General features: G+C 42.2%; 1 protein-coding gene across 2 annotated transcripts in view; it reads right to left on the reverse strand.

Moving 5' to 3' along the window:
• The window catches only part of LOC139219763 (adenosine kinase-like), a 98,980-nt gene that overhangs the window by 20,956 nt on the left and 55,027 nt on the right, over positions 1–22,997 (reverse strand). For both annotated transcript variants that reach the window (XM_070851714.1, XM_070851715.1), the window contains exon 7: positions 5,987–6,157. In XM_070851714.1, the coding sequence (XP_070707815.1) occupies positions 5,987–6,157 (171 nt within the window). The remainder of the gene's footprint in view (positions 1–5,986; positions 6,158–22,997) is intronic.

Here is a 22,997-nt window from a genome sequence, read left to right on the forward strand (position 1 = left end):
TCTCCTTCAGAGGACTCCACCATGTGCCCTGGCTGCCCGACTGGCAGGCTGGCTGGCTTTCTATCCGCCTCCTTGTTAAAGATGCTCTATGGTCTCACATTTCAAGTTGCACTGCCAAAGACCCCCCTCTCTTAACCCCGGCATTTTCGAATATTTCATGGTTCAATCCCTGGGTTGGGGAAGGCGGCTTCGGCACGGCACAATTACAGTGGTTAGTCGGACTCCTCTGGTGGAGCCATGCTGGCTCCCAAAGTACCATGACTCGCAAACAGACAGGCCAGGAAAAACAGAGGAATGTTGGAGAGCTCATTCTTCTTCTGTGCTGAATTCTCTCTCTGCTTGTATGCACACAGGCTGATGTTTTAATTGTAGCAGTTGCAGCATCGTGTAGCGACAGTTTTTGTGATTTAGTAACTGTTTGGCTTACGACCCTTTAAAGTGAGACTGTGTGACTTTTTGAAGATGAAATAACATAATCTTCCGCTTACAAATGGAAAGTTAAATTCATAAGCAATAAAATGCATCATTGCTCAATTCAACACACTTTTTTTTTTCCTATTTCAGCCTCACTTAGGCATGCCCAATAGCTTATATAGGTGCTAAGGTTGATTAACATTACAAACTTTAGATAGACATCGCTTCATACTTTATGACTCTTTACCATTAGTGCTACTGTTAACTACATTTTAGCATGACAAACATTCAAATAGTTTTATTATGAAAATGAAATAAGAAGTAAAAATCTCTTCAGAAGACTTTGTTTGTTTTTTCCTGCTGGTGGCATGGGTGGTCATTCTCTGGCTGATACAATGCCTTCCTGCTGGCTCTCACTCGCTTTCAGTAAGATTGCCCAATAATGATGTAATTCAGTGGTTCAAAAGTAGAGCAAAGCAGTGGTTGTATTGCCCTTTTCTTTTTATAAGGGCTGTTTACATGTTAATCTGAAAAAATATGTTTTTGGCCTGAATACGCTCAATAGTTATTGCAATGTTTTAAGCTCCAATGGCACTCTCCGGCTGCAATGATTCTTCTGTCATTGAGCTTTAAGTTGTACTTTTGTTATTTTAGAATAAGTTTATATTCTGTGAAATATCATTGATGGGTAATATAGCGTGTAAACATATACTCTTCACTGCAAGATTGGCTAAATGGAAATAAACTGATGGGGTGTTATATGGGTGTATGTGTGGACCGGAGCTGATGCCTAATGGAAATTCTGGACCGTAAGGCTTGACCAGTTGGGAACCACTGATGAAATTAAATCAACTAAGACAATCTTGGAAATTCAATGTCAGCAATATTTGCAATCTTGCTTTAAAGCCAAGCAATGTTTACTTGTGAGTCCTTGTGTCTGGGCTGCATATGTCCATGAGTTGCGAGCAATTCAACTAATGAGTGATTAGAGAAAATTCTGAATAAATAAACAATTTATTGGGCAGAAGTGTTATTTTCAGTCTTTGCTGAGCAAAATGAATAAAAATAACAATGGTAAAAGAAAAAACAAGGCAGCTATTGCACTTAGCAAATCATCACAGCTAATGTGCAGTATGACTCATCATACAACTCGCTGACTGTACGTCATACTGAAGGTCAAAGTACTCTGAACGGAAGGCATGTGACTCATCACAGAAATAGCACATTCAATTAAAATTCAGTTGTGAAAGACACAAAGGAGAGCAGCAGCTAATACTTTATGTCTTTTTCTCCAATGACACATTGTGATTGTTCTGCTTCGCTAGCTTTGAGATGGTTCTGTGTTCATCCTCCCAGTTGGCCTGTGGGGCCTTGTGAATAAACACATGGAGGTTAATGTCTCATGTTCTTCCCTGTTCTCTGCAGACAGCTCTGACAGGAGGAGAGAGAGAAGAGCCTAAAAGGAAAGCTGTTTCGGTAATACGCTAATCTGGCTCTCACATCTCTTTGTTTTAGGCAGTGAGATGGGATATTTTCCCCAAGCTACCGTTGAGAAGTACATCTCGAGTCCACCGTGGGTGAGCTGTCAAGGGGAAATTCTTTCTCCCACTCTTTTTTTTTTTTTTTTTTTTCAAGAACCCCCCCCATACCCTAAGGGGCCTTTAGTGAACCTGCCATCATCCACACATACTGACAGCAGAGAGCAAGCACTTCCACGATCCCGCATACGTCACCGAGGTGATAAACAGCCACGGGCCTCACCACAGAGATAAGGCTTCCAAGCAGTCTATCAAACAAACAAAGCCAAATGACGAATCTGGAAAGATGCTAAGAAATGACGCCATATTGCCCATGTATCTCCTCCGCCTGCCTTTTTTTCCATCCAAACACACAGGCACACATATATATACTTGTACACCCACTTCAGCCTGTCCTGGAAAAATCATTAGAGCCCCCACCACCCCACACACACTGCATGCAGATGGAGAAAAATAGGGCTGAGAGCCAAAACGCCTGAGGGGCTTTTCATGACAGTAACCTTCTGTAGAGCTGCTTGTATCCCTCCACCTAGATCAGGGAGAGGTGCTGAGGGATGGATGGGAAAATAAGCGAGATAACCATACAAAATATTAGGCGAGGAACATTCACACAAAGTACAGAGGAGGAAGAAATCCGTGTCATTTTGCTCTCATGGCCTGGAGAGATGGCAGGCTAAATGCTCTTTTAAAACAGCTTGAACATTGAAATGATGATGGCTCCTTTTGCCTCAGCAAAGCACATTAATACATAGCCGAATGCCATTTCCACTTTTGTTAAATGGCTCACCTATTGAGTATTCAATTACAATTGCTGTCTCTCGTTTGGAAGACGGGGCTGGGACCCATAAAAATAAGCTCCCTCTGAGTATAAGGCTAGAATGTATTGGACAGCAATGGAAAGCGTGAAGAGCTCCTGTATGGGGGTGGTATATAATGCTAATGGCGGAGGAGTAAGGAGGTTGTTGGGTATTGACTGGGGGGCACAAAAACTAAGCTCCTCATCTGCTGCACCGTTTTATTAAGGAAGCACATTTTTAAACCATTTGCACAGATAAAAAAAGAGCCCAAACACACAAAATGATCTAAATTGAGAGAGCTATGAATCCGGGCTTAAAAAAACCATCAGTCAGGGTGATTAATTCAGTCTTGATTAATCGTTCCATTTGTCTATGATACGTCTAAAATTCCACAATACAAATCCGCCAGTAATGGTCCAATCCTTTCCCCCCATTGTGTGGTTTATCTCTTATGCTCAAATAGCAAAAGCAAATTGTGGCTAATTTTATCGGCGAATCCACTGGCATGTGGTTTTTCCAGCGGTAATGATTCCCTCATTCGGGTCTAATTAACTGCAGCCATTAAATGGAGGGAAATGTAATGCCCTGGGTTCCATGTCAGGTAGTCAGAGGAGGACAGCACAGGAGGACTCAATTAGGCCTGTGCTGTTCCCAGGTTATCACACGACATGTTTGCCAATTAAGTGAAGTAGCGTCTGATGTCTATGTGGCTCCGTCGGCACCATCTCAGAGATCCCTGGCAACGCAGAAACGACGTTGCTAGCCTCTCCACCCCCCCTACCAGTGAAGGAACAGACACTACACTGTGCCCCAAAAAGGCAGTAATTACAGGATGGATGGGAGACAGTTATATAAGTGCGAGGCTGCCGATAGGCCAGGGAGGGCCTGCTGATGCCAGGTTTGAAACAAGTACCAGCAGGATCGAGTTACAGCAGAATTACCAAGGGTAGACTCAGTCAGAAACACAGACACATTTCAACATCAGACGCAGGCAAAAACAAGAGAAGAAAAAGAGGCTATTGACATTTGTGGTGTTGCACAGCTGTTTTGGACTTTCAAATGATCAAAAGGGAATTGTGATATGGCTGAAATAAGATCCCAGTCATGACAAATAAAGCAGCACTCGATTCTAATAAACTTCAATCTTGCCAAAAATTATTATTAGTCAGTTTCAAAACATGAGCTCTTACAGCTGCTTTAAACGTGTTTACCCAAGAGTGCGTACCTCTGTATCGTGACTCAGTAAGTGTGGGAGAGGGAGGCAGAGACAGGCAGACAAATTAGCCTCCCCTTATGGCACATTCTGCAAGGCTATAGGAGTCAGTCTGCATGATCCTGACTGTCACTGACTTGTTATGAAAGCATCGCAGGCTGAGGCTGATCCATCACTTTGGGGGGTGGAAGTTGGGGTGAGAGGACAGCCAGGGGGGCTGAATGGGCAAGCGTGGGCGAGGCAGCCCTGTTGCCTGTCACTCACCATGCACCACTGCATGACCGCCAACCTTGTCTGGCTTGTGCACAATGGGAGGTCTAGGCCTCAACTGTATGAGCAGTCATTCCCCGCTCCCTCCTCCCAGCAGCCAACACGGAGGAAGGCCAAAAGGAGTGAAAACACACTGGACAGGCATTAGTCCTACATCGACCCTAGAAGTCCTCACTGCCCGGGGTAGCTGAGCAGTGAATATCTGCTCTGTTTCCCACTGAATCTCTCATTTTGGCGGTCTTAGCCGGGTTCAATTCCAGAGAGCAAGCCCTGACAGAGACTCCAAAAGATAATCTCCTTCAACAAACATACATTGCAATTATCCAGAGTCATTAAAGTGTAATGACTGGAGGTGTGAGCAAACTTCTTAAGCAAACAGTTACAGTACCACCCACCCGAAAATACATAACGCTTGCAAAATATACGCCGTGGTTTAGTAGACAGAATCGTTCCTCACAGCAATTAGGGAGCAAGAGAGAGAGGTGCATATGTAAAAGGGAGGTCTTATGTTGGGAGAGGCAAGAAAAGAGGAAAAAGCTGAAGTCAGCAACAGTAATAAATCCTCGAATGCTGAGCAGTTTCCTCCAGTTCTGTCCTGGTCTGTGGACCCCATCTCTAACTCGAACACAGGGCTCTGTTTAGTAGCTTTAGCAGTGGGGAGGCGAGTTCAGTCCAGTGATCATCCTCTCCCCTCCTCCCCACCTGAAGTCAAGCTCAGCTGGCCTGTTAGAGGATACTTCCCAGCAGCACCACGGTCTGTGACCACAGCTTGACCTCCAACCAGCCACTCACTTCCACAGAGCCGAGGAAAAATCAATGGATCAACCAGCATGAAATGGTGACGCGATTGAGATGAATGATTACTGGGCTAATTCTTATTCATCTCTTTATAGGGCAGTGATAAGTGAGAAGTTAAATGGATACTGAGGGGAAATGAGAGCATTGAGTGGGATGAAACAGTGGACATAACATTCTGATTTTACTTCAGACAAGGTGAGAGGATACAGTGTTAAAACATAAAGCACTCAGAGATCGCAACGCCACCAAGACAGCACAATCCTTTGAATTTGTTGCATTAATAATAGAAAATATTCACAAGTATTTAAACTGCATCTGGGTTCTGGGTTCTGCATACAACTTTGTGAGGTTCTGTTCACCTTCTACCTCGCTTTATGGCTCATGGTTGTGTCGCTAGATGAGAACATCAGTGAATCATCAAAGTTATTACAATTCATCCTGTGGGGGACATGAATGTGTGTACTAATCATGGCAATCCACGCAATAGCTGGTGAGATTCCCTCCCTAACACGCTAGCATGACTAAAAGTGTAATTTGAAAAAACACCTCATTTGTTATGCTTGAAATTCATTATGCTGTTACATATTTTATGGCAAAAATGGGCATGGATTATAGTGATAGATTTGTCATAGGCGAAGAAATTTGAAGAAAACTGAGTTTTGCTTCTACAACTTATTTTTCAGAAATGATGAGACAGAACATAAAGCACTATCACCACATTGAGGCACTATCAGATGCGGCTTTCCACCAATGAACTAATCACTTGTTTCTTGGCCCATGGACTAAGATTCTAATAAATAAGTTCTCATTGAGGTGTTTGAGGTATCCTACTCAATAAAAAACAAAACAGACAAATACGACTGCAAGGATGGACTGAAAATCTTAATGAAAAAAATGTGTTAGCAAACAGAATGTCCCTCCTGAAAAGACCTGAACACGTATCTCAATTCACTTACCGTCTCGTTGCCAAACAAGATGTCGACGTAGGGCATGGCCTTCATCAAGGGCTCTTTAAAGAACTGGCTGATGAAGGGTGCTGAGAGGTTCATGCAGAAGATTTTGTTGTTATCTGAAGCGTGCTTCGCCACCTTCAGGATTGACTCCGGGGACACAGTCAGGAAAAAACCCTGAAAAAAGGAATAATATTTACTTACATCATGTTTTCAGCAGTTTGACTGACCTCAGTTGAACCAAACAAATTACTCTGTACAGTCCCACTGTACAGGCAGCTATATCTGTGTTTTGATAGCACAACATGTGCCAGAATGGACTGAACTACAGGCTCTTATGGACACTTTAAACTGCTAATTTGAGGGTCCTGGATTCTGACAAGACAATTTTAAGGTGACATGGCTTGGTATTATTGAAATAATACAGGTGCCAAAAGAAACATTTATCTGAAATGGTTTCATAGAACATACAACACAGAGCAACAAAGAAGAGGAAAAAGGGCAGGAAAAAATCCATCCAGGACAAAGCCTGTGGCTGAGCTCCAAGGCTCGTACTGGAGGAAGCAACGTGCACGTATCCGATGATAGGGCGAACAAAAGTCTCGTCTGGACTCTCCTTACTTGGAAACAAGAGAGGCAGGTCCACTCATTGTGTGAATGAATACAAATCAGGTAAGAAAACACCTTTGTGTTTCAGGTGGAAACCTGAGGCGAGACTCTCCTGCAAGCCACACAAAAACACTCCTCCTTTGATACTGATCTTCTTAACCTTGTTTTTCAGCAACAAGCTGCTCTGTAAAACCACTGTGTCACAATAGGGGCAAAGGGGGGAGAGAGGAAAGGAAAGTTTCAGCACACTGATACATTTAATCTGGCTGAAAAGCTTCCATTGTGGGCTACGGTGCAGTTCTCATTAAAGCACTATGACATTTGCAGCAACAGAGGAGCGACCTCCATGAAAAAGAAAAGGGTATAATGGCGATAATAGAGGGTGACTGTGTAGTCAATCAAATGTACAAGGTATTACAATACAGCCGTGCTAAGCAGGTGAATTCTTTATTACACATTCATGGTGTCATTCACTCTCTGGGCAGACATTCTCATTCCTCTGCGGTGTTGCATGTCCTGTGGTTTTTTGGAAATGTCTTAAAGTTAAGGCCCAGGTCAGTGCCTGTGCTTGCTGTGTCACGGTACCATCTGTTGAGGACTAAAAAGGTGTTTTAAATGGATCTGGGAGCACAAAAGGAACTCACTCTGGGCTAATGGCCCATCACTGACCCTGACATTTTTCTTTTGCGGCGTGCCAAAGTGTCAGAGGAAGGGGAGATTGTTTTCTGACACAAATGGTCTTTTTTTGGTAGTTGAAAATAAACTGTCATGGTTACCGTAACGTTAACACTGATCAAAGGCCGGCGGCTCGATCAAATATCCTGAGGGGTGGTGAACTTTAAAAGCCATGCCACAGCTTCTCTAATCACACACTGGCTCTGTGTAATTTACTTCTAACCTCACTACGACTGCCAGTGCCATCACATTACATTTCTCAGAACTGCAACACATAAACTGATTTCTGAACAAATTATATCCATGAAATACTAAAAAAAAAAAAAAGTCTTATTAAATACTTTTTATTTGAATGTCCAATTTGATTTGATGTGATGCGTTTACTGCCCTGAAAAACACACTGCTACCAATCCCGGGCACAACATGTTCCAGTGAGAATGGTTTCAAAATGAGAAGAAAAGAACATGCACCATAGAAATACAAAAGAATCTTTCAAATTCTGAAAAATGAACATCCATATAACAAAATGCTAAAATACAACAATAACAAAAGTCTAATTGATGACTCAAAGTATCTGAATACAAAATGTCAAAAATTCTTCATAAGCTTTGATGCATAAAAATTAAGAATCTGATCCACAAAGAAAAACCTTTTGAGAGTCTCTGTGTTTAATGCTGCTGGAATCTCGTTCATAAAAATCATACAGGCCATTTTTTCCACCAGTCTCCAAATGCTGTGACTCCTGTGGCTTGTGGGGGGAAAAAAAGCCTCAGTCTGAGCCATGTGAAATTCCAGTTCCCATCAGTGGTCTCTGCCGACTACGAAACAGGAGAAGTTAAGTCTTTAGTGCTGCGGTGCAGATCATGTATCAAGAATACCAGATCTTGTTTCCCAGGTGTCAGAGAGCCCTGTGAAGTGGGGTGACTATCGCATTTCCAGGTCAAGATGATCAAAGCACTGGGTACACTTCGTACAATTTCCACCCAGCCAAAACATTCAATAAAGCATTCAGAAATGCATTTTCCTGGCAGACAATAATGCGGAGCGATGTTTGGCCATGTCAAGTGGTAATTTGAGGGAAGAGTTGGAAAAGGACAGCATCCATTTTCAACGTTTACCCAAAAAAAGAGGAATGACTTCCACTTTACTCGCACAAAGAAAATGTCTAAATGCTACTCTGAGATGAAATTAGTGGTAATCTAACCATAGAGGTTCTAACTACACAACAGCAGCACGCTATCACACTCTCCCTGCATTGTATCAGTGTTTTCCCGGGGGCTGCTCACTTCTGAAACGCTGGGTGTGATGGATGACATGGTGTCACTGAGCTTAAAATAAAAGTGGACATCTGAAGGGTAAAAATGATCTATTTTGGGAAGGGCATTTTCATTTGCACCAGCAGCAGAGGTGGTCATGGAAAAGGAAAAGCTTTTTTTTAAAGGTCTATTTTAATTCTGCAGGGAAAAGGGGGAGTGTTCAAAGTACTGTGTCATGAAGGTTTTGTTTGACACCTCCTTTTACTCAGGAATGATAGTGGGAATGTAAACCATCATCACCTCAGTGGAAGGAGTTATTACGGCCGCTGCAAGGAATTTCATCAAATCCCCAGACCTTTATTTATAAAAAGTAGAAATCAGAAGTTTCTCTCTGAGGGCTTTGCAATCTAAAGACCCTCTATCCTTCAAGATATTCTGTTCAATATTTCATTTTAAAAATGGCTGAAATGACTATGTTTAATGTGAAAGGGGGTCCTATGGTCCCCTTAGTGATAAATCCACAGAGAATTATAAGCCGACTCTTTTGTTCCCCTCAGCTCTTTTTGTGTCTGCCATCTTATTGTTTCTGTCTCACAGAACAAAACCTAACTGTTTCAGTTCAGTCTGACTGCAATCATCACAGTTCCTTCCAGATGGAGGAGACAGCTGTTTTCAGTGTGAAAGCTCTGATGATCCCACTGTACCCTACCTGCTCAGCACCTAACGGCAGCTAGACAAAGTTAGTGACTAGCTGGGGAACATAGAGGAGCATTTACCAACCAAAGAGCCACAAATTTCCCTCAGGACTTGATGACGGCTTGAGGAAACCAAGTAAAAATTGAAACGAAAGTGAATTTTGCAGTTCCATTTGCCAGGTGCCAAATAAACACTAATGTTTCTCCGTGTCTGCTGGATGTGTAAATAGTCAATTTTGTCATGACCACTTTATAATGTGATAATATGTCAGTGTTGTGTTTCCAGTTTGTTGTGCTGCTCCCAAGTGGCCAAAGAAAAAGTTAATGCAGGTTTAAAGGTTTGTTCAGACCAATATTAATACTGCTTCAATAACCACAGCCTCCTCTTTCATTTCATTGAAATCGCCGCATTGGCACAGCCAATGTACTGACCTAGAGGGAACTCTGGAGTTTGTGTGCTTCACATTCCAGCATCGCACTGCGTGGTTCAATCAAATAGGCGCATATTGTACACTGATTGTTGAGATGCTGATTGTCAACATGATGACTTCCCCAGTTGTAAAATACTTGCAAATACGAATCATAAAACTCTCGGTTTGTGATGCCTGATTAGATTTCAGGGTCATTGATGTTCTGAGATCTCACCTCTACCTGTAGCAACACCAACGCAGCCCACTGCATTTCTTAAACGCAGAGCTATTTTCATTCTGAATGCAGCCGAAAGTTTGCAGTCACCAATCTCTTCGAATATTTTCGCAGCTTCCATTTACCTCAATTGAAGCCAGTTCGACTGTCGAATTCAAGGATGTACACTGTTACACAACTAGCCCACAAACCACGTATCGCTCCGATACTCTGTTCACACTTTATGATCTCTCTGCTCAGTATTTATTTCAGTGTTTTCTTTATTTCACAATGGTTTTAATGGAGGGACGGCTCATGTGATTGCAGGTTTAGAGCCTAAATTCAGGTTAGGAAAAGCTTCCATCACACACAAACTTTTAGAAGAATAAAAAAGGGGAAAACCTCAGAAAGGGCAACAAGGGAGGGATTCCTCTTTTGGAAAGGACAAGTGTGAAGTAAGTGCTGCTTGTAGAGAAGTAGAATAGTGGAGTTACAAAGTAGAGAAACAATGAACAGCTCAAGTAATTTTATAGAGGCACTTGTTCTAGTAATGTATTCCTTGTTGTCAGGAAAAGCCCTGTGAGCTAACCAGCAGTGTTTCAAAGCATTTCAAAAGCCGCCCAGGCCATGCTATCCCTGTCATTACCATAGACAGCCCCCCATCATGCACTCTGGTGCACAGGGTTCATTACACAGAATTAGATGTCACACAGATCAGAGCGCGCGTGAGGCCACACACTGCTCTCCTCCTCAGTTATCTCTGTAGAGCACCATTGCGAGGTGGATCGATAGCTGAGGTTTGGAGCTTCATTAGCTCAGTATGACTCCATCGCCATCAAGACACCTCTGGCACGCTACGCTGGTGTTGCGAGATATATTTTACTCCCCGATCCTGAAGGTCCTGCTGTTTTACACACAAACACACAGGGACAAACAAGACCTTCACACATGATGAGGGGTGGGGGAATCTGTGTCAGTCTCTGGCTCGATAAACAGGAGAAAGAAAGAGGACAAACAAACCGAGGTAAGTGATTAATGGTGTCACAAAGTGCCTTGAGTGGAGGGAAAAAAACATTTTAAGGATGAAAAGAGCTCATTTAAGGCTTTTCATTTCAAAGGAAAATGAGTGGGAAAAAGCTACAAAGCAACTGGGATTTTCACAATGCTAATGATGTTTTGTTTGCATTGAAACGGCCAGTTGGTTTCATTTAGAAACAAGTTCAATTAAATCAACAGAGAAGATGAATGTGCAACAACCTCACGACATGATTCAGTATTCCCTGCACTTTTAGGATGTTTGATCTGACTGCAAGGCAATTCAACTGGGCTGATAGGATCTGCCTCTTCTTCTCTCTTCCATTAAGAATCGTGTTCTGGTGAAGCTTATCAGACATCTAGGAATTCATCCACTTCTTCTGCGGGAGCTGGAGGGAGGCCAACTGTACTGGAAACAGAAGGGAGGGCTGTGCTTTTAAAGGCCGCTTGGAGATGAGGAAAGGGGGCTATCATGTCAGCCAGGATCTCTAGGGCAACATAAATGTGCCACAAATGCTGGATTTAACAACTGGGCAGAGACATCACTTACTAACTGCTGCAGTATTTATTTCTAAAACATTTACTCTGGTTTAAATATTACCCGCTTTTCAAGCTTGCGGATATTTTTTGCCGATGTTTTGTGGTGTACCTGAAATACAGAGATTCAACTAGAAGGTCATGGCGATAACCAAACATACCTGGCCAAGGACATCTTAATGAGTGTGGATAAAACAAGACATTAGAGCCAACCACAGAACACTTGAGGGGAGCATGTGTCACACTACCAGCCTGCAATTTGTACAACCATCAGAGACCGTAATTACATTAACCTCAGACGCCTCCACGCTGTAAAGTAATGGATGGAAAAAAAAATAAAAAATCAAAAAAGGTTTTTAACCCCAACCTGAGGTTAAGGGTTTGTTGGCATCACAACATTGGAAGAATTAGTTTGATTTGAGTGGTATCTCACTAAAAGTAATTCGAGATCAGCTTCGGGGTCTTTTTAAATGGCTGCCTTTTGCTCTCCTGTTAAGCTCTACAGTTTCAAAAATGTGTTGGCCAGGGGAAGAGGCCAGCCTGAGCGGGAGAGCGGCATGCCAAGGAATGTACTTAAGATCTAAAACAGACAAGATTTAAAGCCAAGAGCATTTAAATGCCAATACTAATCCACAAAATAATTCACCGCATAGCACAAACCGACTCTCCCTTACAGATACCATATGTTACCTCTGTGAGGAGATGAAACGAAAAAACGATGCCAGAGGAGATGCTTTCTTCTCCTAAAACTGTGTTATCTTGGTAATGAAAAAGAAAACCATGCCTCCCTCTCCCTCTCTCTCCTACTCCATGTTCTAAAGCTACTCTGTATTTCTACTCTCTCTGGTTCCTTGTGTTGTTCTTGCCTCCATCATTGGGAGATTAGCCCAGAACAAACTGTTTGGTTTGCAGGGAGTTAAAATTTGCTAATGCATACACTCTCAAGTGTCCTTGTCTGCCACACTGCACTTAATTAGCATTTTAGTGCAAGCAGTTCTCTCTCCTTCAGTACCTCTGAAGGGGAAACATCACTCCGACTCACACAAACACACACATATACACTTACAGAGTCAGGTTTAGCTCCTGTAGATTCTTACACGATTTGAGAACAGGATGGGGAATGGAAAGGAGAGTTTGTGGGGGTCGATGGAAAAATGGGATAAAAGTCTGCAATGTGAAAACAGATGTCGGGGCTTCAGAGTTGTGTCTTCTGAACTGGCTTGAAAGAACATATTAATATATGGGTCAGATGTATAAAGCAGAGGTTCAGTGTCAGAGTGTCGACACTGCAGAGAGGTTTCCAGTTTCAGTGACTTGGAGGTTGTGCACAGACAGAAACCAAATCTCAGCAGACATTCCTGCTGCTGGGAAGTGAACATTTCCAAATGTGCCACTCTGTGGATGTAAATGAATTAGTGCACTTAACTTGAACACTAAAATGAGGAACTGAGGAGACAATCTTTCACTGTTCACAGTCGCTCTGCTGAAAGCTAGCGCACCAGGTTGGAAAATTACAGGTAAGTGCTGAAGCCATTGAATCCAGTTTGGTTTTGGTTGAAAGACTAAAATAACAAAGCTCTGATTGCTGAAAAGACAAGGGCAGGGAGCTTGGAGGCCCTGTTGCTAAGAGTTAATTTGATACATATTTCTCCCCCTTGAAATGTCTGAGGTACTGGCAAGAGACGGTGAAAAAAAAAAGAGTGAGAGGGAGGGTGAGACCCCCGCTCTCCCTGCAAATACTATCCATCTGCCATATTACATTTAACCAGCATGAGAAGCTAAGGGAGCGCCCTTGCACAATATTGTGTGAAGGCTGTCAAACTCAATGCAGGAGCTCGGTGCCCACTGCTCAGAGCTGAGGACACGGGGCCGCTTGAATTCAGTCTAATAATAACTTCTGACTATGTGCGCTTAGCACCAGCAAAATAGGAACACGTGGCAGAAAAAGAACCTTTAATTATTCATGCTTATTTAAAAAAAAAATCACCTAATTGAAACTGTAATATGATGGCCCCCGGATGAAAACACCAACAGCAATCAACAGCTTTTTGCCTAATCGCTAATTTAGAAGTCAGAATGAGGACATAGGATAAAAAGTTGCAGCAGATTCTACAGTGCAAACAAAAATAGATTTTTTTTTTGCCAAAAATGCACAGATGCCTGCTGGTGTCTCTAACGTGCTACGTTAGGTGGTTTCTATGGTGGAGTGTTTTATATGATTCTTACCAGCAGTTAAGTACTGCACTTTCATAAAGTAGGGAGGACCCACAAGAGACAGATTTTTAAAAAGAATGGCCAGATTTGAAGCAGGAGAGGCTGAAATATCCTGAGTTAGTTGCTAGTATGAGTCTAGATCCAAAAATCCCAGATCTTACACTTAAAATAATGCAACATAACAGTGTTTTTGCATGAAACCCTGCCTGCCTGGTTAGTGCCTGTGACTTTCAAACTCCAGTTCCCGCTGCATGCCCACGCAGTTGAAGTCTCAGTTAATTTGTCGCCTCCAAACCCGAGCTGAGAAGATAACCCCTGATGACATCACTAAGGGTTATTTTCACAGGCCTTGAAAAGCTTCTCCAGAGTCACAGAAGACATTATACTATAAAGTCTTTTCACATACCGAATAGTATTCATCACTGCACATAAAATGACCTTCATGAGCAAAATTGGTGGAATTGGCCTCTTTAATTCTTATCTCATTACATATTTTGTGTTATTTACGTTGGCCAGAGCCTCTTTGAAATAAGATTTTTAAGACTATCTTGGTTAATATGGAAAATAAATAACACAACTTACCAGCCACGTCAAACTATCAGAAAAAAATCTATTTTAGCTTCAATTCTACATTTAAAGCACAAAAAATAACTCCAGTGTCAAAATGTTGTGCTCATTATAGTTCACAAGCTTCCTAAGATCTTAATAAAACCGAACTATAACCAAACTAGTTCTGCAGCTATTATTTTCATAATCATTAACGGCCTTAAAAATGCCAGGTGCAATGTCAGCACGTGCAAGGTGACACCTTAAAATGCATGTTTTCAAACCTAATACTTGTATTACAGCTAAATCAACACATTTCCCTTTATTGTTGTGCCTGCTAACTTTAAAATTATAAAATCACGCTGTGCTCACACTGAGGTTTAAAGTATCTTTGGACCTCACTGACACAACATGGTGCTAACACTCACAACTGGTATTGCTGCAGCACTAAAAATCAAGCTCAGAAAAATCAATTGCCTGGAGGCAAGAAGTGTGAACTTTCATACCCTAAGCCCAATTTCCTTGAAAGTGGAGGTCCTAAATCAAATCAAGTCAAGCCAATGCACCGTGGAATTATGCAAAAAATGACACAGCTATATAAAATGACAACTGGTGAGAAATACCGTCAAGGCTAAGAAACTTTAGAGCTTGTTTATTCACTGCACATGTTTTATCTTCCTTGTGCTGTGATGATGTCAACTCTCATTGTCTTTGTTTTTATTCAGGCCAAGAGGGAGAAATATATTGAGTGCACACAGATGATGTAAACATACAAAGAGGAAAAGCAGAAACAGTGCACTCAACAGAATGTTTACCAGTCTCGTCAATGCAAGAATAAGTTCTGTACAGACTCTCGTGCTGCTGTAGTATTTTAATTGTTAAGAGAAGGGGTCAGTTTTTACTGAAACTAAAATTGCCTTTGCAATTCACTGCTGAGTGAAAAGTACTTCCCTAGCTGTGCACGTCTAATCACAGCTGATGGAAATGCCTCAGCAGGACTTCAAACTCTTAGTGATCAAAAGGAAAAAAAAACAGCAGAGACTGATAGACATTGAAGGAACTTTCGACTTTTTAAAGTGAGTGCATGATAATACCATTAAAAGTTGGCCACCGTTTCTCTGCTTATATCCTGTCTGGGAGTTATTGTGAAAGTTATTGCTCTTCACTGGACTAAATAGACATTTTTCTCCCACAAAGCATTCAAACATTAGTAGTGTAGTGTACGAAGAGCTTCTCCCACTTGAGAATAGCATCTCAGGCTGAGACGGATATAATCACAGCCAGAAAATATGAGTCTTTCTTAAATATCAAACAAAACCTAAAAATCACAAAATTCAGATGCTGCTGGTAGGCGTCAGGGTTGTCTGCCAAAAGCACAAGTGGCAGGGTGAAGCAATGTGTTAGATGTTGAATCAAAATTGTTCAGAGGCATTAGCATGCTGCTTGCCTTTGACAATTCTGACTCTAAGACTTAATAGCTGCAATGTGGTTAATATTGCCTCTCTGTAGGACAAGATGACTAATACACATGAGGGACTTGGTTCATGAAGATGAGTTATGCTTATCTACCGGGCTGAACCAGTCTTACTTTACTCTTATTTTAACACAAAGTAGAAATTTTTACCAAAATGAAGACAAAAAAAAAAGAAGTCACGCTACCCCCATGCTGATATAGACAGTGTTTCCATGGTGACAATCGGTGGCATTTGTTGACCCGTGACACAAAGGATGACATGGCTCACAATGTGTTGTTTGGTAGAAACAATGCTGTGTTATTAGTGTTTGTCCTTTGCATCTCGTCACGTTTATACGCCGTTTGTGAACATCTTTGTCACTTACACTAACTGTAGCATTAACAAAAAGTACTGCCATCACAGTTTATGTTCATAAAAACAGGTGGATGGAGACTGTTCACTCATTTACTGTTCTCTACACAATTAACACGACTTAATAATTGTGAGGCATCTATATACTGCATGTATTCCACACTTCAATCCCCATAGGAAGCGTTTTTAGAGGCGTTTTTGACGTCTATCACTCAAAAGACTCATGGAACAAATACGCTTCCATTTTATCAAATTAATCAATAAGCACTGACTCTGTAAGACACATCCCACTTTTATTTTCAATGCTTCGAGTCCATTTTTGTCATGTTTAGTGCTATGACACAAACAGCTGTTACGGTCACACAAATATCCTGCAGTTTATGTGTTTTGAACTTATTAACCATGTCTAGATTGATTTATCAGGGCTCCCAGGCTGTCTGTGAGCTGTATGTTTCACTAACTTTACTGGCAGAAGCAAAATCAATGAATCAACAGGCTACATACAAACACTGTTGATTTCTTCCTGTGGAGCCGACATGAAAACTAACACTGAAACCTCAGAAACTTTCTGCTGCCAGTCAGCCTGGTGAAGGAAGGTTAGCCGGCCACCGGCCACTCAGCTCCCAGGAGCTGCTGCTGACAGAAACAGGACGCTCTCTCCGGAGTACTGAGTCAGTGTAGACTGGACGCTCCGCTCATGTTTTGCAGTTAGAATCACTCAAATAAAATAAAAAGTAAAATCAGTGCTGTAGTTCAAAAAGAGATAGCGGAGCTGTAATTTATCCTCACATTAAGTTAAGCTTGAAACTTCACCACAACAGAGCTTTGTGCTAATTAACTTAAACATCTGACTCTCTTTCATTCTTGAAGCCAGGCCCAAATCAACATCTAGCTCAACTCCGAGAGCCCAAGTAAACCATGAGCTAAAATTGCTCATAACTATGTTTGTAATCATAATTTTACTAATAAAGCAAAATGTCATCCTCTCTGTGTGGATTATAAAGCTCTTGAGCCACGACCAAAGAGACGACCAGTCACTCTCCTGTCTGATCTATTATGACGAGAGCCTCTCAGATGGACAGGAGAGTCATCCTCCTATAGCCACATCCATTTTTCTAAAATTTCAACATGCTTGAGATTTCTAAGTGGGACAGCCTAAGTCAAACACACACAGGATGTGGAGTGCTACACAGGATTTGTGTGAATCTCACAGAGTAATACTAAATACTGATTGGACAGGAGAAGCCTCCCCTTCAAAGACAAAGAAACATTAACAGAAATTTGGTATCGAACATGTCAGTCTGGTTGAAGAGTATCCATTACTTAATATACACCCACACTTCTAAGAGCTTAGCCACAACATGAAAAATTACCACTTAAGGGAAAAATAAACGTATAAAGCTGGTCTGTGGAGCAGGAGGTGGAAGGTTGCCTTCTAATTGCTGGAGGGGAGAGAAACCATGTTAGAGTAAACAAAGTCTGATCGATGGTGGGGATTATATCAGAAAGAGCCTTTGGCCTTTGGCCAAGACGAGCAAACACACTGGTCTCTGTCTCTGCTACAGACGGAAAAAATAGCCAAGGCAAAAAGCTGGTGAGTTAAAAGCATTATATTTCACAAAGGGGGGAGCCGATAGAGCATAGTACAATGCCAGATATGACATGTAGCCAACTATATCACGTCTTGGCTATTTGTATCAGACAGAAATGCCAGTAGATAACAGAGCAGTGTTGTGAGTTTGATGGAAGGCTGTTCTGGCTGGGGGCTTAGCTTTAGGTCAGGCTATACTCCCACGGCGCTGCAGTGCTGTGTGTGAAACCTCTCCATCACCACACACACACACAAGTTCAACGTGCTGTTAGCTGGTCACGGCCGGGAAGAAATGTATTCTGTATACTCCCGACTTCAATGTGGCAAATGCAATTCACATAAGCCACTTAAGGAAATCTGCAGAGGGAGAGAAAAAGGTATAAAACTGAGAGGGGCTTACGAGTTATTGGAGTCCTTTAAACACGGAGGCTCCTCATCGTGCAGGGTTTCCTTTTTTCACTACGTCTTGTAAATGAGTTCACTCCATTGCCTTTAAAACCCCTGTAAAAGGTATTAAATCTGAAAATAACATAATTCATTACCTCTGTCTGAAACATGTTTAACTTGAAGATATAATATGAGCAAAAGTGCTTTGGTCTCGGTAGCTAGGATTTAAAAAAAAAAAAAGCAAGTTAAGTATGTGCAAAATGTAAGCTATTCTGTCTGGGATGTCACTCAGCACAAAGGGAATACTAATGACTTTTGAATCCATTTAGTGACTCACTTCAATTTGTGATTTATATTAATGGCCCATGTATTGCTTTCTCCACATCCAACAGGGCTGTGTTCTGCTAAATTTCCCCATAATATTCATGTCGATAAGCAGGTGACGACTTGGAGAAAGGACTGATTATATTTGCTAATCCCCAAAGAAATTAGGCGAGATTGATGAAAGCGTGCATATACTCCACACAAAGCCTTGGGAGTCTCTAAAAGCTGTTACCATGGTGGTATCCCATTAGAATAACAAACATTTCCCCTGGATGTTTAACATCGCTTCCCAGTGAGCACAGCCCTCCCTAAGCCTCCCCTCTCTCCCTCTCTCTCAAGCACCTGCCTTCACATTTTCCACTTCTAAAATTCCACCAGCCGCTTGGAAAAAAAGAAGGGTGAAATATGAAATGCAGTTGCGAGAAAACTTGAGTGCCAAAAAAAGGACTTTTCTTCAAACCCGTAATAACTTTCCATGGGAATAGGGAGAAACTTAAAAAGAATAACACTTCCCCTTGATTTTCTACTCCTACCACTTTTTTAAGCAGGCAGTGAATTTCCTGGAGTGATAAGGGCTTAGCCAATGTAATCCTCAGAGGGCCCTTCTCTGGCATGCCAGGAATCAAGAAACCTTTCCCTCTCGAAAAAATACAAAAAAAAAAAAAAAAAAAGTAGAAAAAGACAGAGAGAGGGAGGCAACAGTAGGTTTGGGAACAAGGAGGAGAGGCAGCCAGCATGCCATCTCCCACACATGCTGGCGAATGCAAATTAGCATGTGTGGAAAGAGCAGCCGGACTCGCCTCAGCTGGAGATCAACAGAGGAATATTGATATGACAATGCAAGGGGCTTCCCTGACTCAGACAGCAGGGGCCACCAAGGATGCTCTAATTGGCCTCACACAAGAGGAGGGGTTGGGGGGGGGGAGGCACCCATAAATGTTTCACACAGATTGATTCATTATCAGTTTGCTCGACAGGCTGGGTGGCCCTCGTAAAAAGTGTACCATCTTGAACTGGTAGCATGTAAGTCACTGTCACCGTGGCAGGACAGAATATATCATCCCGACCTTTCACTTCAGATATTGAAATGAGAGCCAGTAACATGACTTGCCACACTGCAGGACTACTACTCTTGCATTTCAAAAGAAGGAGTAGAAGGATAGTGTAATGATAGGTGACAGTGCAAGGGAAAACATTAATAATTTACGAATGTCTCCTCTGTCAGGATATGCCAAGCTATGATATGCTGCCTTTTTTTTCTTACACCAGACGTCAAAGCTGGCTGGCAAGTTCGAGGTACAAATATTCTCTTGATTAAGGAGCGCCTGCAAGGGCAAAGTATCTGTCTGCATTGTGATGCAAAATAGATCTGAAAAGTTTAACTAATGAATTAATTTACTGGCTCTAGTAACTTCTGATTTACACTAATGGCCAATTAATGGCTTCTGTATCATTGTACAGTATAAGCTTACACACATCTACTGTAACAATTTGCTACATGAGAAGCCATAAAATTTTACTGCCAAGCTCTTTTCCGTCTTCTAATGTGGTTAAACTGACATTTTAGCTCCATGATAAATGTCCACAAATTATTCAATATCCCACAAAAACTAATCTGTCCGTTAAAAAAGAACTGCAGGCTTCACAGACACGCAGAGCTGCTGAAGATCACTGGCAGCCATTTAAGAGCCGTGAGAAAGGCAGTTGAGCATCTCAGCTTCTCGCTGGGTGGTTGGTTACATGTGGTTGACACATTTGCATCTTCAAAGATGCACACAGACAAACTCAATATGTGTGAGAATGTCTGGGCGGCATGTGGAAAACCCCAGTCCTTCCTCTGAAGAGGTTTCCTCCCCCTCTCAAAGACGGTGCGACGTTCTGAGGTCCTTTATCTGTCAAACGGTTGCTTCAACAGCGAGTTGTAAACAAGTTGCTTGGACTGGATGCACAGAACACAGTTGCTGTATACCGTGCAGCACTGTCTGCTCTGCAGCAAACCGAAAAGGAGCTGCAGGAAACTACAAATCAGGAGCCATTACACAGCAACAAATATGACAGGAACAGTGCTGCACATTATTTGAGCTCCAAGACTCATTCACTCAGTGTCTCTTCCAATGAGCGTGAACAATGCAAGCAGAGTGTGCATTGTGCTGCAGAGCAGGAGACTGTTCCTCTGAATTGGGGGTAAATTACAAAAGAGGCCTGTGCAAATTAGACGTGATGGCTTCATAATACGTCTGAAGTGTCAGCTTCTCCAGAAACCTATCCCCAGGCTACACTCACGGATCGACGCTTTGAACTTGTAATTATTCCTGCCAAACCGCTGCAATCACCAGGCTGTAAGACAATCGTTCTTGCACAGGATCAATGTTGACTCAGTTGTTGGCAACAACCAACCTTAAGTATGCTTTCATAGCATGATGTAGTTAATGTATATCTGCAAAGAACACAGATAACCACCTCCGCATCACCCATAACAAGTGTGTAAAATCTTTTTTGTCCCCTTTTAAATGCAACTTTTGGATGAGGATTCGTGGAAGATTAATATCTCTGAAGTGTTTGTAGTGGTTTTAATTCCCGAGAGACCATTTGTTACTGAAGGAGGAAGAGGATTGGAGGGAAACAGCTGTATTTCAAGAGGAACCATCCAGAACTGTGTTCCCTTATGATATTCATTTGGTGGGGGAATATATTCAAGTGCTGTCACAGTTCCATAAGATTACAGCACAGAGAGGACTCATAAACAGAAACACAAATCCCAAACAGGACGTGGTGTGTCTGAAACTGCTGAACTACTTCATATTACAATATGACCTCTTACTCATGCATAATTTTGCTTGCAAAAAAATAAATTACCTTTGCAATTTGGGACATCTCCAAAAAGGGTGGCAATCGTCGACAATATGTTGAGCAACTGTGAGCTCCACAGACTAAAAGAGAGGTAAACCCTGGACGGGATGACCGGGTCGAACACCTCAGTTGAACCGGAAAAAGTGACCACAACGGTTGAATAGAGTGAGAGTCTAAGAATAAAATGGAGCCCGAGGGAGAAGCAAGCAGAAAGAAAAAAATGCTTCCTGTAAACACTGGCTAAGAATTATTTACTCACAAGACTAAACAGCAAAGCGTCTTCTCATCCTTAATTAAGTCTTGTTTATATTTCCCAATGACGAGCGAGTAATATACATAGGACGTCTAGTTGAGATGCATCAATATTGTCTCCTCAACTGCGCCTGCTACATAATTAATACACACACTGACATGACATGGATATGATATGACAAGGGTATCAGAGGCGAAGAGTTAGAAAAAAAAGCAGAGGGAATGCATTTTTCATGAACTGCAGAGCTCCCCAGCCAAAGTTCTAGACATGATGCTTCAGTTTCAGAGACGAAAAGGGGCATGGAGGGCAGGGGAAGCAAATATGTGGCTGTATGAAAACAAACCTGGGATTTCATATGCAATTGCACTCATACTGTGTCCACATCTCTGATCACACGTCCAGAGGTCGACTTTGATCGGCCTTGCGCCTCCCTCTTGGCAATTGGATTGGGGTCCTGTTCAAAAAACTGCAAATGTGATACAACATCCTCTCATCTTTTTACTTCCACTGATGTCTCAACATCTGATGGGCTGTGGCATTGCTTCTGCTGCTGATACATAATAAAAGTGAAGGCTGGATTTCTTTAAGGGTAGCGTTTTCCATTTCTTTCACCATTTCTCCTCAGATTGGCGAAGCTATAAATAGCCTCGATTTCTAGTTCTGTGGGGGGAAAAAAACCCACACAGGTGTAAAGAAGAATTCATTTTGCAGTGTATTTGGACATGGCTCTGCTCTGCCACTGGGAGAGGGGCCTTACAGGGGCCATTCCTCCTCATTCAGAGCCATTACCACCCCACTGTCACTGTCAGTCTGCCCCCTCACCCATCACAGAGCCCAGAGCAGCCCCACAGCCCGCCTCAAACCTCACAACTAAATCACATTCTACGCACAAACGGCCGGGGCCGTGCAGCATCTACTGTATCTAATCTAATCTGTCCATCTCCTGCGTCCCTACACATGCACATCAACACACACACACACACACACACCTTGTAAGTCTCTGGAAAGGCAGGCCAACATCTCAGCACCTCAATCATGTACATTTCCGCTGTGTGTGGTGAAACAAGAGTCGGTAATGCAAATCAGAAATCAGGATTTGCCTCCATAATTGGGGCTTTATCAGCTCATTAAGAAACAGGGAGGCATCGCTCAAATGAGCATGCAATATTCCCATTAAAACAGCCAAAGGAGAGAGCACTTAGAACATATCAACACAAGTCCTTGGGAGAGAGAGGGAAGCAGCTGTGATTGATAAGGTTACTATCTTGTCAGCTAAAAAAAAGCACCTAGGGGAAGGAGCAATTTAGCCGAAAGAACAGAGCGAATGTTCTCAGGTGGCCCCGATGGCCACTTGTCTGCCCCTCAGTGCTATAATGCCCGATACAAAATGGCACATCTTATTAAAAAGTTGACAGATTTATTATTACAGTTGTTTAACCTCTTACAATCAAATCATGTTAGGGGGTCAAGGAGACTGAATTACATTATTCTAGCTTGATTTAAATTCTCACAGTGTGGCTGGATCCGAGTACCCCATGCAGGCACATTTCCTGTTTACTTCCAGCAACATTCAGAGTCAAGTGTACGTGCAGGAT

The sequence above is a fragment of the Pempheris klunzingeri genome, chromosome 20 (assembly GCF_042242105.1).
Source record: "Pempheris klunzingeri isolate RE-2024b chromosome 20, fPemKlu1.hap1, whole genome shotgun sequence".
NCBI classification, from domain to species: Eukaryota; Metazoa; Chordata; class Actinopteri; order Acropomatiformes; family Pempheridae; genus Pempheris; species Pempheris klunzingeri.